We start from the raw sequence: 13234 nt of genomic DNA on the forward strand, positions 1-13234 counted from the left end.
GTACAACTCAGTAGCTTCCTTACATATCAGCAATATCCCGCCAAGAAAATAAGAGAAATAAAAAGCCCATTCACAAGAGCAACAGGGCACAAAATCCCTAATACATTAATAAGAGCTCCATAGGACCTGCATGAGTAAATCAATGACTTTTCCAAGAAGGTCTGCATTAAAGCAATGGTGAGCTGCCGCTTGGGAAGAGCAAATACAAAACTGTAACTTAGAGACAGAATGCAGTTCCAGTACAAATAGGTCCCGGTGGGAATTTTTTGTTTGTTTATTTTGAAGAACCTAACTAAGAAAGTTCTTCTCAAAGAATGACGGAAAATGAGAATTGATAGCATTTGGAAAATAAAGAGTAATGAGCGCAGAAGGGTCTTGAGCTAAAACTATTAAAAAGTATTTCAAAGTGACAATATTTAGGATGGTATGGCACTGGCATAAGAATTTACAAACAGAATAACAAGAGATAAAGGTCCTAACAGACCCAATATAGTATTTAATAACTTAGCATATGAGGAAGCCTCATGTGACAGCAGAAAAAGGTAGAATTATTTAATAATAGTGTTAGAAAATGACAAAAGACAAAAAAAAAAAACAAACCCCACAACAAATATAAATGAGACAGATTTTACTTCCAGGTAGGTTAAAAAGATAAATATTTAAAAAGTAATCCTATTTTAAAAATAGGCAGGGCACAGTGGCTCACGCCTGTAATCCCAGCCCTTTGGGAAGCCAAGGTGGGCAGACCATTTGAGGTCAGGAGTTTGAGATCAGCCTGGTTAACGAGGCAAAACCCTGTCTCTACTAAAAAATACAAAAATTAGCTGGGCATGGTGGCTCAGGCCTATAATCCCAGCTACTTGGGAGGCTGAGGCATGAGAATCACTTGAACTGGAAGGTGGAGGTTGCAGTGAGCTGAGATCGTGCTACTGCACTCCAGCCTGGGTGACAGAGTGAAACTCTGTCTCAAAAAAAAAAGAATATGAGTGAAAATTTCCTGAGTCTTAAGATAAACAAGGATTTTCTAACCAAAAAATAAAAGATATGACAAAAGAGGAAAAATTGTTAGATTTGATCACAAATATTAAATATATCTGCATGGAAAAATTATTACAAAAATTACAAGGCAAATTTTAAACTGGAAAAACACTTTTACAGTTGTGACAAAGGATTGATATCTGTTATTGCAAAAAATATTTAAATTTATTTATAAGAACAAGACCAATACTTCAAATGAAAATTGGACAAAGTTCACAGACAATTCACAAAGTAATGCGGATGACCACTATATATTTTATAAGTTCAACATCACTAGGAAGAAATAAGCCAATTAAAACAATTCTGTCCTGGCTGAGTGCCCCATGGCTCACATCTATAATCCCAGCCCTTTGGACTTTGGGAGGCTGAGGCATGAGGATCGCTTGATCCCAGGAGTTTGAGACCAGCCTAGACAGTACAGTGAGATCCCATCTCTACAAAAAATAAAAAAACTGGCTGGGTGTGGTGGTGCAATGTACCTGTAGTCCCAGCTACTCCAGAGGCTGAGGTGGAAGGATTGCTTGAGCCCAGGAGTTTGAGGCTGCAGTGAGCTATGATGGCATCACTACACTCCAGTCTGGGCAACAGAGCAAGATCCTATCTAAAAACATTTTTTTTTTCCTATCAGATTCATTGTAATTAGTTTTACTGGCAGTTTGGTGAATTACTGATCCTCATATTTCTGGTGGGAGTCTAATTTGGAATAACTTTCCTAAAAAAGGATAGATACATAGATTTAGGAATATATATAAATCTGAAAAAAATATATACATATATTTTTTTTGAGACAAGGCCTCACTCCGTTGCCCAGACTGGAGTTCAGTGGTGCAATCTCGGCTCACTGCAGCCTGGACCATCTGGGCTCAATTGATCCTCCCACCTCAGCCTCCCAGGTAACTGGGACTACAGGCGTGTACCACCACGTCCAGCTAAGTCTGGTATTTTTTGTAGAGATGGGATTCACCATGTTGCCCAGGCTGATCTCGAACTCCTGGAGTCAAGTGATTTGTCCACCTTGGCCTCCCAAAGTGCTGAGATTACAGGTGTAAGCTGCTGCGCCCAGCCTATTATCTATATTTTTTGAGGCACTAATTTATGTTTAGGCTATTCTAAGAAAAAAACTAGAAATACAAAGATTTATGGCCAAAAATGTTCAGTTCATTGCAACATCACGTGTAACAGCATAAAAACAGAAACAAGCTAAATGTTCCAACCTGTACCATAGATTATGATGCAGTCATTGAAGTTATTTCTGAAGACTATATAATGACATGAGAAAATGCTCATCATATCATATTAAGCAAAAAAGAACCCCATTTATTAAATTATATTTATATAATCCTCAGTTTTGTGAGCACGACTTCTATGTCTTCTTCTAAGTCACTGAGAGAAATGTTAACAGATGGAGTTTGGAACGGATGGAAGGTTCAGCAAAGTCAGCCTCCCTTTTCTGGGTTGAGGCTAACCCTCTTCCATTCCTCCGTTAACTGAAACTTCATCTAACAATGGTTCCCGAATGTTTCCTAGGGGAGGGTGCATAAGAATTACTGTGAGAGATGGTTTAGAAAAACAAAAACAGATTTTAGAGCCTGACCCACCGAGATTTCGACTCAGGAGGTCTGAGGTGGGGCCCTGGAATCCGTGTCAAAAGGCCTCCAACTGATTCTGATGCATCGCCACGTGTAGAAAGAACCACGGCCTTCTGGTTTGAGGTTTTGAAAAGTATACTGAACATCTTTTATAAGACAGCTTCTGAATGTGAGTTAGGGAAGATAACGTCAGGATGGAAAAAGCCTTCCCCGCCTATCTTCCTCCCAGTACTCCGTTGCTGCTTGGCAGGTGGATGACGTGACGACTGGCCCAGTTGCTGGCCTGCAGTGCCTCCCTGCTTGGACTGCAGCTGCCAGTGCATCCCCACCCATCCTCGCCCCCCACCCGCTCGCTTGCCCTGCAGTTCCCTGCCCTGCTCTTCAGGACCTTTGCTCCAAGTCTTGCCTCCTCTGTGTCTTCTGAGATGCCAGCTGCTTCCTCTCTACGGCTTCCCTTCCATCCACTTTTCATTCTGCTGAGGTTGTGCTCGTCTTTACCCAAACCCCCGTGATGCCTGTGCCCAGGCCTCCTTCCCCCAGGCCCAGCTGCTGAGAATTTGATGCCTCACATCCCACTCATTCCTCAACCCGCGCCATCTGACTTCCTTCACCACCACTCACAGGCACACCTCTTGGCAAGGTCACCTGGCTCCTGAAGGCTAATGCACTGGTTCTGCTTCAGTCCTTTTCCTGGAAGCATCTGACACTACTGACCACCACCTCTCTCCCTGGCTTTTGTGGGGGTCATTATCGCATCCCCTTTTTTCTTGGTAGCAGCATCCTCAGGAGCTGCCTTCCCCAGCTCTCAGGCCACGTGGTTGGGGCTGACCTCCCCACTCCCCACATCGCATTCCCCTGCCCCTAGGGATTGGTTCAGGGATGGGCATATGGCCAGGGTCAAACCAATGAGACTCAAGCCTGAGACTTTTACTGGGGCTGCTGAGTCAGCAGAATTCGAGGCTGGAAATGGAGGTGGCCACCTGCCCGCCCCTGAGAAGGAACCCAACATGAGGAGGGCTGCAGAGCCGACAGAGTCCTGGTGTGTCTCCTGCAGTCCTGCGCCAAGCCTGAAGCTTGCACATCCTGGTCTGATGGGTTTCATGAAAACGTTCTTATCTTTTTATCTAAGCTATCTTTGGTTGGATTTCTGTCACTTGCAACCTAAAGAGCTCTGAGACAGAGCTGAGCCACTACCCTCCCAGGCAATTACCCACCACTTTGGTACTTCCTCCCCAGGGTCTCCACAAGCTCTGCTTCCTCTCACTTAAGAGTCCTGTGCAAGGACTTCTATTTCCCAGATGTTGGCTACTAAATGCTGACACTCCCAAGTCAACAGACCAGCCCAGATATCCCCCCGAGCTCCAGACCCACGTCTCACCCCTCATGGACATTGCCACCTTGGTGTCCACTCAAACATGACAGGTCTAAATCTAAACTTATCATTAGGCCCCATCCTTCCTCTTCTTGGATCCCCATCTCAGTGAATGGCTCTACTCCCCAGTTACCCCAGAAACTGGGGCCTCATGGCTGACACCTCCCCACCCTCACTCCCTGGCCCTCTTTGGGCAGCTAATTCTCTGCTCATTCCTCAGGGCTCAGCTTTCAGGCTGCAATCTCAGGAAGGCCTTCTTTTCCAACCTGCAAGCCTGAATGAGGGGACCCTCCTATGCCCCCAGCCACCCTGTGTTTCTAGTGTCACAGCCGTTGTCACTCAGAGCTGCGGCCTGTTGACTCTTTTCTGTGATGGCTGGCCCCAGCCCTGAAATCAGTATCATTTGAATAAATGAACACTAGCATCTGTAGGTGTGATCTTACATTGCATATTGAAAATACAGTCTAATTTTCTATAAAAATAAAATATCTCAATATTTTAGAGAGATCTGTAAAGGGTAGAGTATTTGGGACAGAAGATTGATTTTCAGGAGCCCCAGTACCTGGATGAGTGGGAGAACCACTAAATAGGACCATAGTTTTTCTGTGTGAGATTTTATGTTTTAAAAAACAGACGAACCAGGCTGCCTGTTAGTGAATGCCTTCACTTCCCTTTTCCTTAATTACTGAGTCTGGAAACTTATCAAGGGAATGAAGCAGGCCTTTGTTTCTATTCAGAATCCATTTCCCCTCTTTTTTGAAAATGAGAACATCTGCCTGCTTCCAGTTTTCCAATACTTTTCATATTCTTCACAATTTCTTAAAAGTCACCAAATACAGTTCTTTGAGCAGAACTGCAAGTTCTTTCATCCATGTGTCCGGCCAGAGATTTCCTGAGCCTCGCCTGTGGCAGGCCCTGGGAGAGTTCCTCAGTCTGTTGGTTTTATTCCCCTCTTGAACACAGCTGGGCTCCCTTCTGCCATCTCTGGGGCATTTTCTTTGAAGACAAGGAGGAAGCTGAGTAGTTCTGCTTTCTGTTAATATTGCAGCAAGAGCCCAAGCAGTGGGCCGATCACTTCCTGATTCTTGTTCTTGTTCTAATCATACCTTAAAAGGCTTTTTAATGTCCAAGGCATTTTTACCCTCTCGGCCCACTCCAGCTTCTTGATCCTTCATACCACCCATAAACCTTGTCTGCATCCTTGCACATGTACCCCTGCCCCTTTTTTCCCCTATTTAACACTATAGTTAAATATTAATATTTAAAGTTTTTAAACACAATTATGGTATCAAGCATTTTATTAAAATTTTTTTTCATACTTTGATTTTACCAACTTGAGTGTTATGAACAATGAACATGTTTATACACTGACAAGATTACTAGTGGAAACATATAGGGATTGTGGGATGGTTACTTTCACTCCCTTTTCCCTCATCTTTACTCCTTTTATTTTTTTTTTTAATTTTTGTAGAGATGGGGTCTCACTATGTTGCCTAGGGTGGTCTTGAACTCCTGAGCTCAAGCAATCCACCTGCCTCAGCCTCCTAAAGTGTTAGGACTGCAGGTGTGAGCCACTGCACCTGGCCCCTCATCTTTACTCTTTAGTTCCTTTGTCCTTGGGTTCTTTTAGCTTATTTCTACTTTGTTTTCTTTCTGGCATCCATTTCTATTTTGAATTATTACACATACATACAGAAATGACTTGGCTGGTGCTAGTTGCAGAATCATGAAAATTAAATAAATCATAGGACGCTGAGTGTTGAAAGACTGAATTGTTTTGGTTTTTTATTGAGATATAATTCACATGCCAGAAAATTTATTCGTTTACAAGGTGCCCTCTGGTTTTCAGTATATTCACAAAGTTGTGCAACCAATATCATTATCCAATTTCCGAACATTTTCATCACATCAAAGAGAAACCCCATGCCCACTAACGGTCATTCTCTGTTTCGTTTGCATGTGGCTATCCAGTTGTCCTAGCACCATTTGTTGAACTATTGTTTCCCCCATTGTTCTAATAGTTTTAAAGTGGTTTCTTAGGATTCTCTACACAGAAGATCATGTCATCTGCAAAGAGTTTTACTTTTTTCTCTCAAGTCTGGGAGTCTTTTATTTATTTTCTTGCCTTATTTCCCTGCTCTCTACCCTTTTAAAGCCTATATAGTTTCTTGAGTGACTTCTCTCTTTTTTCCTCATTAGAATAAGTTTTCTGGGGAGAGGGGACAGAGCATAGGAAGGGAGAAAGTGGAGCTTTTAAAAATGTGTAGTTTGGGGCCGGGTGCGGGGGCTCACGCCTGTAATCCCAGCACTTTGGGAGGCCAAGGCAGGCGTCTTTTATTGACCAATCGCTAGAAGCAAATAACCCAGATCACCTCAGGTTGGGAGTTCAATACCAGCCTGACCAATATGGAAAAACCCCGTCTCTACTAAAAATACAAAATTAGCCGGGTGTGGTGGCCCATGCCTGTAATCCCAGCTACTCGGGAGACTGAGGCAGGAGAATCGCTTGAACCCGGGAGGGGGAGGTTGCCGTGAGCCAAGATCGTGCCATGGCACTCCAGCCTGAGCAACAAAAGCAAAGCTCTATCTCAAAAAAAAAAAAAAAAAAAAAAAAAAAAAAAAAGTGTAGTTCGATTTCATTTCAAATGGACTTATACTTTTTCAGTGGAAATGTCTTCCTTCACAGCACCTGGGCCAGGGATTTTCTGGAGGAATCTTTGAAATCTGTTTTCCTCAAGTTTTGGACACAAGCCTGGCTGAGCTCCATATCCACGCTTCCTTGGCTAGTACAGAGTCTAAGATGACATGGTCACTTTTCCCCGTGCCCATCTCCCCTCATTCTCTGGCCAATTCTTCATTGCCAGTCAAAGGTAGAAGAGCCAACAGCAATAAGAGAAGCTTCCCACCAGGTCAGCACAGGTTCTGTGTCATCAGTGACCTCTTGGAATGTGCAGGAAGCCAGGGAGATAAGAATCTATGGCTATGTAGATTAGGTACACCCTACAGCCAAGTAAGAGCTTCTAGTGCCCAGTCACGAGAAGCAAACAACCCAGACCACTAACCAGGCTCTAACTAAGGCAGGATCCAGGATGCTCAGCACCCTGGGCCAACACTTCCACTCAAGATGAATCCACGGTTCATTTTGAGTGTCTGGGGCGATATTTAATTCCAAGTGCACAAGTCTCCAGGGTAGCTGCCCTTTCGTTTGGGGATTTCCTCCCGGGTGCTAAATCACTTCCTCCTAGCTCCAATCTGAAAAGCAATTCAGGTCTCCTGTGGCCTCACCAAGCTTCCTGCCCACACTGATTTTCTTCTAACCTCATTGGTCTACCTTGTGTACATCGCCTAACAACAAAGCCACTTAGCTCGAGGAAAGCCTCAAGAACAAATGACTTCCTACTAAGGTGATTCTTCCCTCACCCTACGGTGGCCCACAGCTCCAGCACCTACTGAGAGGTGGCCAGTTTGGATGAGGTAGCTGCCAGGCATCAAATCTCAGAACGCTTCATAAAACTGTGCTTAGCTATTCCACAAATTTCTCCAAATAATGAAACAGACAGAAGAGTGCGAATATAATGAGAGAGAAATCTGGAAAAATACAAAAGATAAATTTATGTTCCTGTGAGTTGTGCTCATCTTCCTGTGAGTTGATAATCAGGCTGGCTAGCTATCCAGTCTACGGGAGCAGAGAGAGGGCTGTATCATCTCCAGGTTGGCACAGCATCTAGCAAGTGCTCCCTGATGACAGCTGGGCACAACAAGGATCTCACAGCACAGACAAACAGGAGGAAATGCCTAGGGTGCGAGGACATGCCACCACTAAATTACAAAAATATATGCCTTTCCTCTTTGCATGTTTCAACAGTACCACTTCCCATCCTTGTACCACTTGGCCATAACACTATTATCTCAAGTACCTGAAAACTAACTGAGACCTTAAATGTGACATCTGTTTGTCATCTTTCAAGATGCCAGTTCCTGTAATACAGCTATGGTTCATTTTGAGTGTTTGGGTGACATATTTAATTCTATTTTTATCTTATTCATAAGCACCAAATAAAGCAATTTTGAACTTACTTTCTTTGGGTCTTCCTTCACACTCAATTTAATTGTCTAGAACGTCATTTCAATACACACTATATTTGTTTTGCGGAATTCATTCGCAGTGTATCTGGAGGCCTGGATTTAACATATTTCCTGTAGTGACAGCTACTCTATTTGTAGGAACTATTTAGGTCACTGGAGTGGAGAAAAAGAGGTCGCTACTTAACAGAAATGGCATGTATCCAAATATAGATGCAGTTTTCTGAACACCTGTTGAACATCAAATGATGAAGATATTGTTACAATTTCCAAAACCTTGGACCAAAACCTTAAATGATCAGCACTTGGTTTCAACTGATACACGGCTTAAGTCAGAAAAACAAGTTCTTCTTACCAAAAAAAAATGAGTCTAAATATGCTGGTTGCTTTAGAAATAAAACAGGTGATTAACAAAGCAATCTGTTTCCGTCTAAATTATTTCCCAGCAAAAGTCACTTCTGATGAAACTATATGATTTGAACCACAAGGCATGCACAGTGATTGTGTGCTTTCAGAAACACGGTAAGCATGACAAATATTTTCAGTTGTCAAGGATGAGCGAGGAGGGGATGACCCACCTAAGAAATGGAAACTAACAAATAGTAATATGACACTCCCCCTTAGTTCCACAGGCTGGTGCGGCTGCTACACGCAGCTCACTTCCTACAGCCAGCTAAAGGCTGTGCACGAACGGAACCTGTGCACGAACGGAACGAAGGCTGCCTCTTTATCTCCTCCCCACAACACTGTGGGGTGGCACGTAAAGACCTCAAGGGAAGGGGACCAGGGCGATACCCTCTCCTGCTGCCATTCATTTGTTCAAGAAATAGTTAAACAAATGAATAGTTGAACAAACTCTCCAACTAGGACTCTGTAGCCCGTTCGGATACTCCACGCCTTTCCCCCCATTTCCATCCCTAGGAGTCACTCCCTCGTCAAGAAGATGCTGATTATGGCTCGCGCCTCTTCCCTCCCTTGGACCCTCCGGCCAGGGCGACGGGACAAGGCCAGCGGGAGCAACGCCTTCCGAACCGCAAGGAAGGAGGGCTCGGAGGGCGCAGGGCGCGGGTTCGCGGGACCCTCCAGCGCGCGGGGCCGACGAGCAGGGGCGGGGCCCAGAGCAACGGGCGCCGAGCTCCGGGAGGGGTCCCCGAGGTCGCGCCGGCCGGGAGGGGCAGCGGCGGGAGGCGGCCGACCGCGGCGCACACGTGGGGAGGGCGGAGCGGGGCGGGAGCCCGGCGAGGGGCGGCGGCGGTACCTGATGAAGGTGGTCTTGCCGGTGCTGTACTGGCCCACCAGCAGGATCATGGGCTTGTTCTCGAAGTCGGCGTCCTCCAGCGCAGGCGAGTGGAATTCGTGGAAGCGGTACGCCTCCTCCAACGGCAGCACCTTGCGCAGGTAGAGCGAGCGCAGCCCGCCCGTCACCGTCTGCACCGCGTCAACGCCGCCCGCGCGTTCGCGCCCGCCCGCCTGCCGCCCCATCCAGCTGAACATCCTGCCGCCAGTCCACGCTCGGCTGGGACCCTGCTCCGGGTTCGACCCTACCCGGCTCGCACTGAGCCGCCCTGGCCGCGCCGGCCGCCGCCCGAACCCGGCCCCGCCTTGTGCTGCCACAGCCAATCTTCGGCCGCTACGTCACGCGCGCTCGCTCACTATTCACAAGAGCTCTCTCAGGTCCTTCCTGATTGGATCTCTGCCAGGGAGGACTGAAGGCGTCAGCCAATGGAGAGGAGGTTCTTAATGAATTATTGATGACGGAGTCAGTCTGGAGGACTGGGCGGGGCGATGGTGTCTCCCCGGCCGGGTGGCACTGACCGGTCATACCCAGGGCCCCCTTCTGGTTGCCGAAGCCCCACCTCTGGCCAGGTGGCATCGGCTTCCGGGTAAGTCTGAGCTGCCCAAAGCAAGCCTCCGGAGGCTGCTCCATCTGCTGGAACGTTTACTCATTCAGGCCTCTGGACGTCGATCCTGGGGATGAAAAGTTCAGAAAGTGGACAGGCAGGTTCTGTCTTCCCGGGGGCGGGTCGGTATGAGCCCATTTTACAGGCCAAGAGACCCAGGCTCATGGGCATAATTGACACAATCTTAAGGAGGGGAAGTAGACTGGAATCTATTTGAGTAGCTGTGTCTCCTACTTGTCCATGTTGCCCTCACTAAATTCTGGATCAACTAAAGGCCTTTTCCCCTTAGTTTTCATTATTTGATTTTCTGTAAAGCCGAAAATTTAGTCATTACTCTCATTATTACATTATCCTCATTATTACAACTTTATTTCCACATATTGACATGTGAGTTATTGTCACCTCCTAGCTGTTTTGTTGTTGTTGTCGTCGTTATTGTTTTTTGTTTTTGTTTTTCTGAGACGGAGTCTTGCTCTGTCACCCAGGCTGGAGTGCAGGGGCACGATCTTGGCTCACTGCAACCTCCACTTCCTGGGTTCAAGCAGTTTTCCTGTCTCAGCCTCCTGAGTAGCTGGGACTACAGGCGCTCACCACCATGCCCAGTTAATTTTTGTATTTTTAGTAGAGATGGGGTTTCACCATATTGGTAAGGCTGGTCTTGAACTCCTGACCTGGGGTGATCTGCCCACCTTGCCTCCCAAAGTGTTGAGATTACAGGCGTGAGCCACCACGCCCGGCCTCGCTGTTTCTTTTCTAGGTTAAAAGGACACTCACTTATCTAAGTTGAGATTGGGGGAAATAATCACCTTTTGTGTCCTCAACTGTAGCTTAGGAATATTTCTCAGTTGTTTTAGAGCATTTCTCAGGTGTGATCCATGGGGCCACCTTCATATATGCATTTATGACCTGGGATGCTTGTTAAAATACAGATTCCTAGTCCTCAGTCCAGACCTACTGAGTTAAAATATTGAGGAGAGATGGAGCTCAACAGATGTCCTAGGTGACTCTGATGTGGTCTAAGTCTGGGGAAACAGTACACACTGCAGTGCTTCTCCAACCTAACAGAAATGCGGATTCTGATTCGGTAGGTATGGGATGGGGCCCATGACTCCACATTTCTAAGAGGCTCTTGGGTATAGCCAATGCTACCCATCCATGGACCATCTTTGCGTATGAGAGAACAAAAGATCTGGGTTTGAATCTTGACTGTGTAAATTAATGGCTGTGTGACTTTAAATGTGATGAGTTACCTCTCTGCATTAGTTTCCTTATGAGCAAAATGGAAACTCCTTTGGGATTGTTGTGTGGGTCACATAGTTGGAGGGAATTGTATGTAACTAGGGAAGTGAAAAGAAAGCCAAGGGAAAATAAAGTTAGACATCTGCCTTGTGTCAAAATAAAACAAAGACTGAAATGTAAAAATAAAATGAAACCACTGCACTACCAGAGGAAGGTACAAGAGATTTATACAGTTTTGGAGTGGAAACGCCTTTCTAATCAACACTAAGGACAGAAATTATGAAAGAAAAGGCTGGCATATTTGACGACAAAAGTAAAAGCTTCAATGTATTTTTTTTAGAATACATAAAAACAAACTGATATAAATACAATCTTACCATATGATGCAGAAATCAGCTCCTTAGTATTTACCCAAATGAGTTGAAAACTTATATCCACAGAAAAGCCTGCACATGGATGTTTATCGCGACTTTATTCATAAGTGCCCAAAATTGGAAGCAACTAACATGTCCTTCAGTAAGTGAAAGGATAATCCGTGGTACATCCAGACAATGGAATATTATTCAGCACTAAAAAGAAATGAGTTATCAAGCCATAAAAAGGCACAGAGGAAACTTAAATGCCTATTACTAAGTGAAAGAAGTCAATCTGAAAAGGCTATGTACTGTACAATTTCATCTTTATGACATTCTGGAGAAGGCAAAATTATGGAGGAAGTAAAAAGGTCAGTAGTTTCTACGTGTTAGGGAGGAGGAAGGAATGAATAGGCAGAGAACAGAGGATTTTTATGGCAGTGGCTCTGCTTTGTATGGTACTATAATGATGGATACATGTCATTAGATATTTGCCAAAACCCACAGAATGTACAACACCAAGAGTGAATGTAAGTGATAATGACTTGTGAATTTCAGATCAGTTTTAAGTTCACAGCAAAATGGAGCGTAAAGTACAGAGAGTTCCCATATACCCCCACCCTCCCCGACACACAGCCTCCTCCACTGTCAACATCCTGCACCAAGTGCACTTTCGTTACAATCAATAAACCTAACCTAAATTGACACATCATTAAATTAACTCAAAATGGAACTAGACATAAAACTAATATAAATGTAGAACTAAATGTAAAGCTTAAGATTATAAAACGTCTAGAAGAAAACATGGGAGAAAATTGTTGTGGCCTTGGGTTAGGGAAAGATTTCTTAGATGACACCAAAAGCACAATCCTTAAAGGAAAAAAAAAAAAGTTGGTAAATTGGATTTCATGAAACGAGAACTTCTGACCTTTGAAAGTACTGTGAAGAGAATGAAAAGACAAGACAAGGCACCGAATATACTTGCAAATCACATATCTGATAAAGGACTTGTATCCAGAATACTTAAAAACTTCTTAAAACTTAATAGTAAAAAACCCAATTTTAAAAAATGGAAAAAAGATCTAAACAGATATTTTACAAAAGAAGATGTATGGATGGCAAATAATTACATGAAGAGATGTTTAACAATGTTGGTCATTAGGAGAATGTGAATTAAAACCACAGCAAGATACTACTACATACCTATTAGAATGTCTAAAATTAGGAAGACTGATCATGCCAATCTTGATGAGGATGTGGAGCAACTGGAACTCTTACACATTGTTGGTCAGAATGTACAATGGTACAACCACTTTGGAAAACAGTGTGGCAGTTTCTCAAAAAGTGGAACATACACTTACCACATGACCCAGCTGGGGAGGAGCAGAGGGAAGGATTGCAAAAGGCACTAGAAGGTTTTGGGGCTGAAGGGTTTATTCATTACCTTGATTATGGTGATGGTTTCACCATTGTATACATATGTAAAAACTCATCAAATTATGTACATTAGATCCTCCATATCTGTGTGTTCTGTATCCATGGATTCAACCAACCACAGATGGAAAATATTTGGGGACAAATGGATGGTTGCATCTGTACTGAACACATACAGACCGGTTTTCCTTTTCATTATTCCCTAAGCAATACAGTGTAACAACT

At 44.4% G+C, this 13234-nt stretch overlaps 1 protein-coding gene across 1 annotated transcript in view; it reads right to left on the reverse strand.

Annotated features, from left to right (window-relative positions):
- The window catches only part of EHD4 (EH domain containing 4), a 74229-nt gene extending 64554 nt beyond the window's left edge, over nt 1-9675 (reverse strand). Inside the window, exon 1 of the mRNA XM_050799504.1 lies at nt 9341-9675. Within this exon, the coding sequence (XP_050655461.1) occupies nt 9341-9576 (236 nt within the window). The 5' untranslated portion in view covers nt 9577-9675. The remainder of the gene's footprint in view (nt 1-9340) is intronic.
- Nucleotides 9676-13234: the final 3559 nt, after the last annotated feature.

Source organism: Macaca thibetana, chromosome 7, assembly GCF_024542745.1.
Source record: "Macaca thibetana thibetana isolate TM-01 chromosome 7, ASM2454274v1, whole genome shotgun sequence".
Taxonomy (NCBI): Eukaryota; Metazoa; Chordata; class Mammalia; order Primates; family Cercopithecidae; genus Macaca; species Macaca thibetana.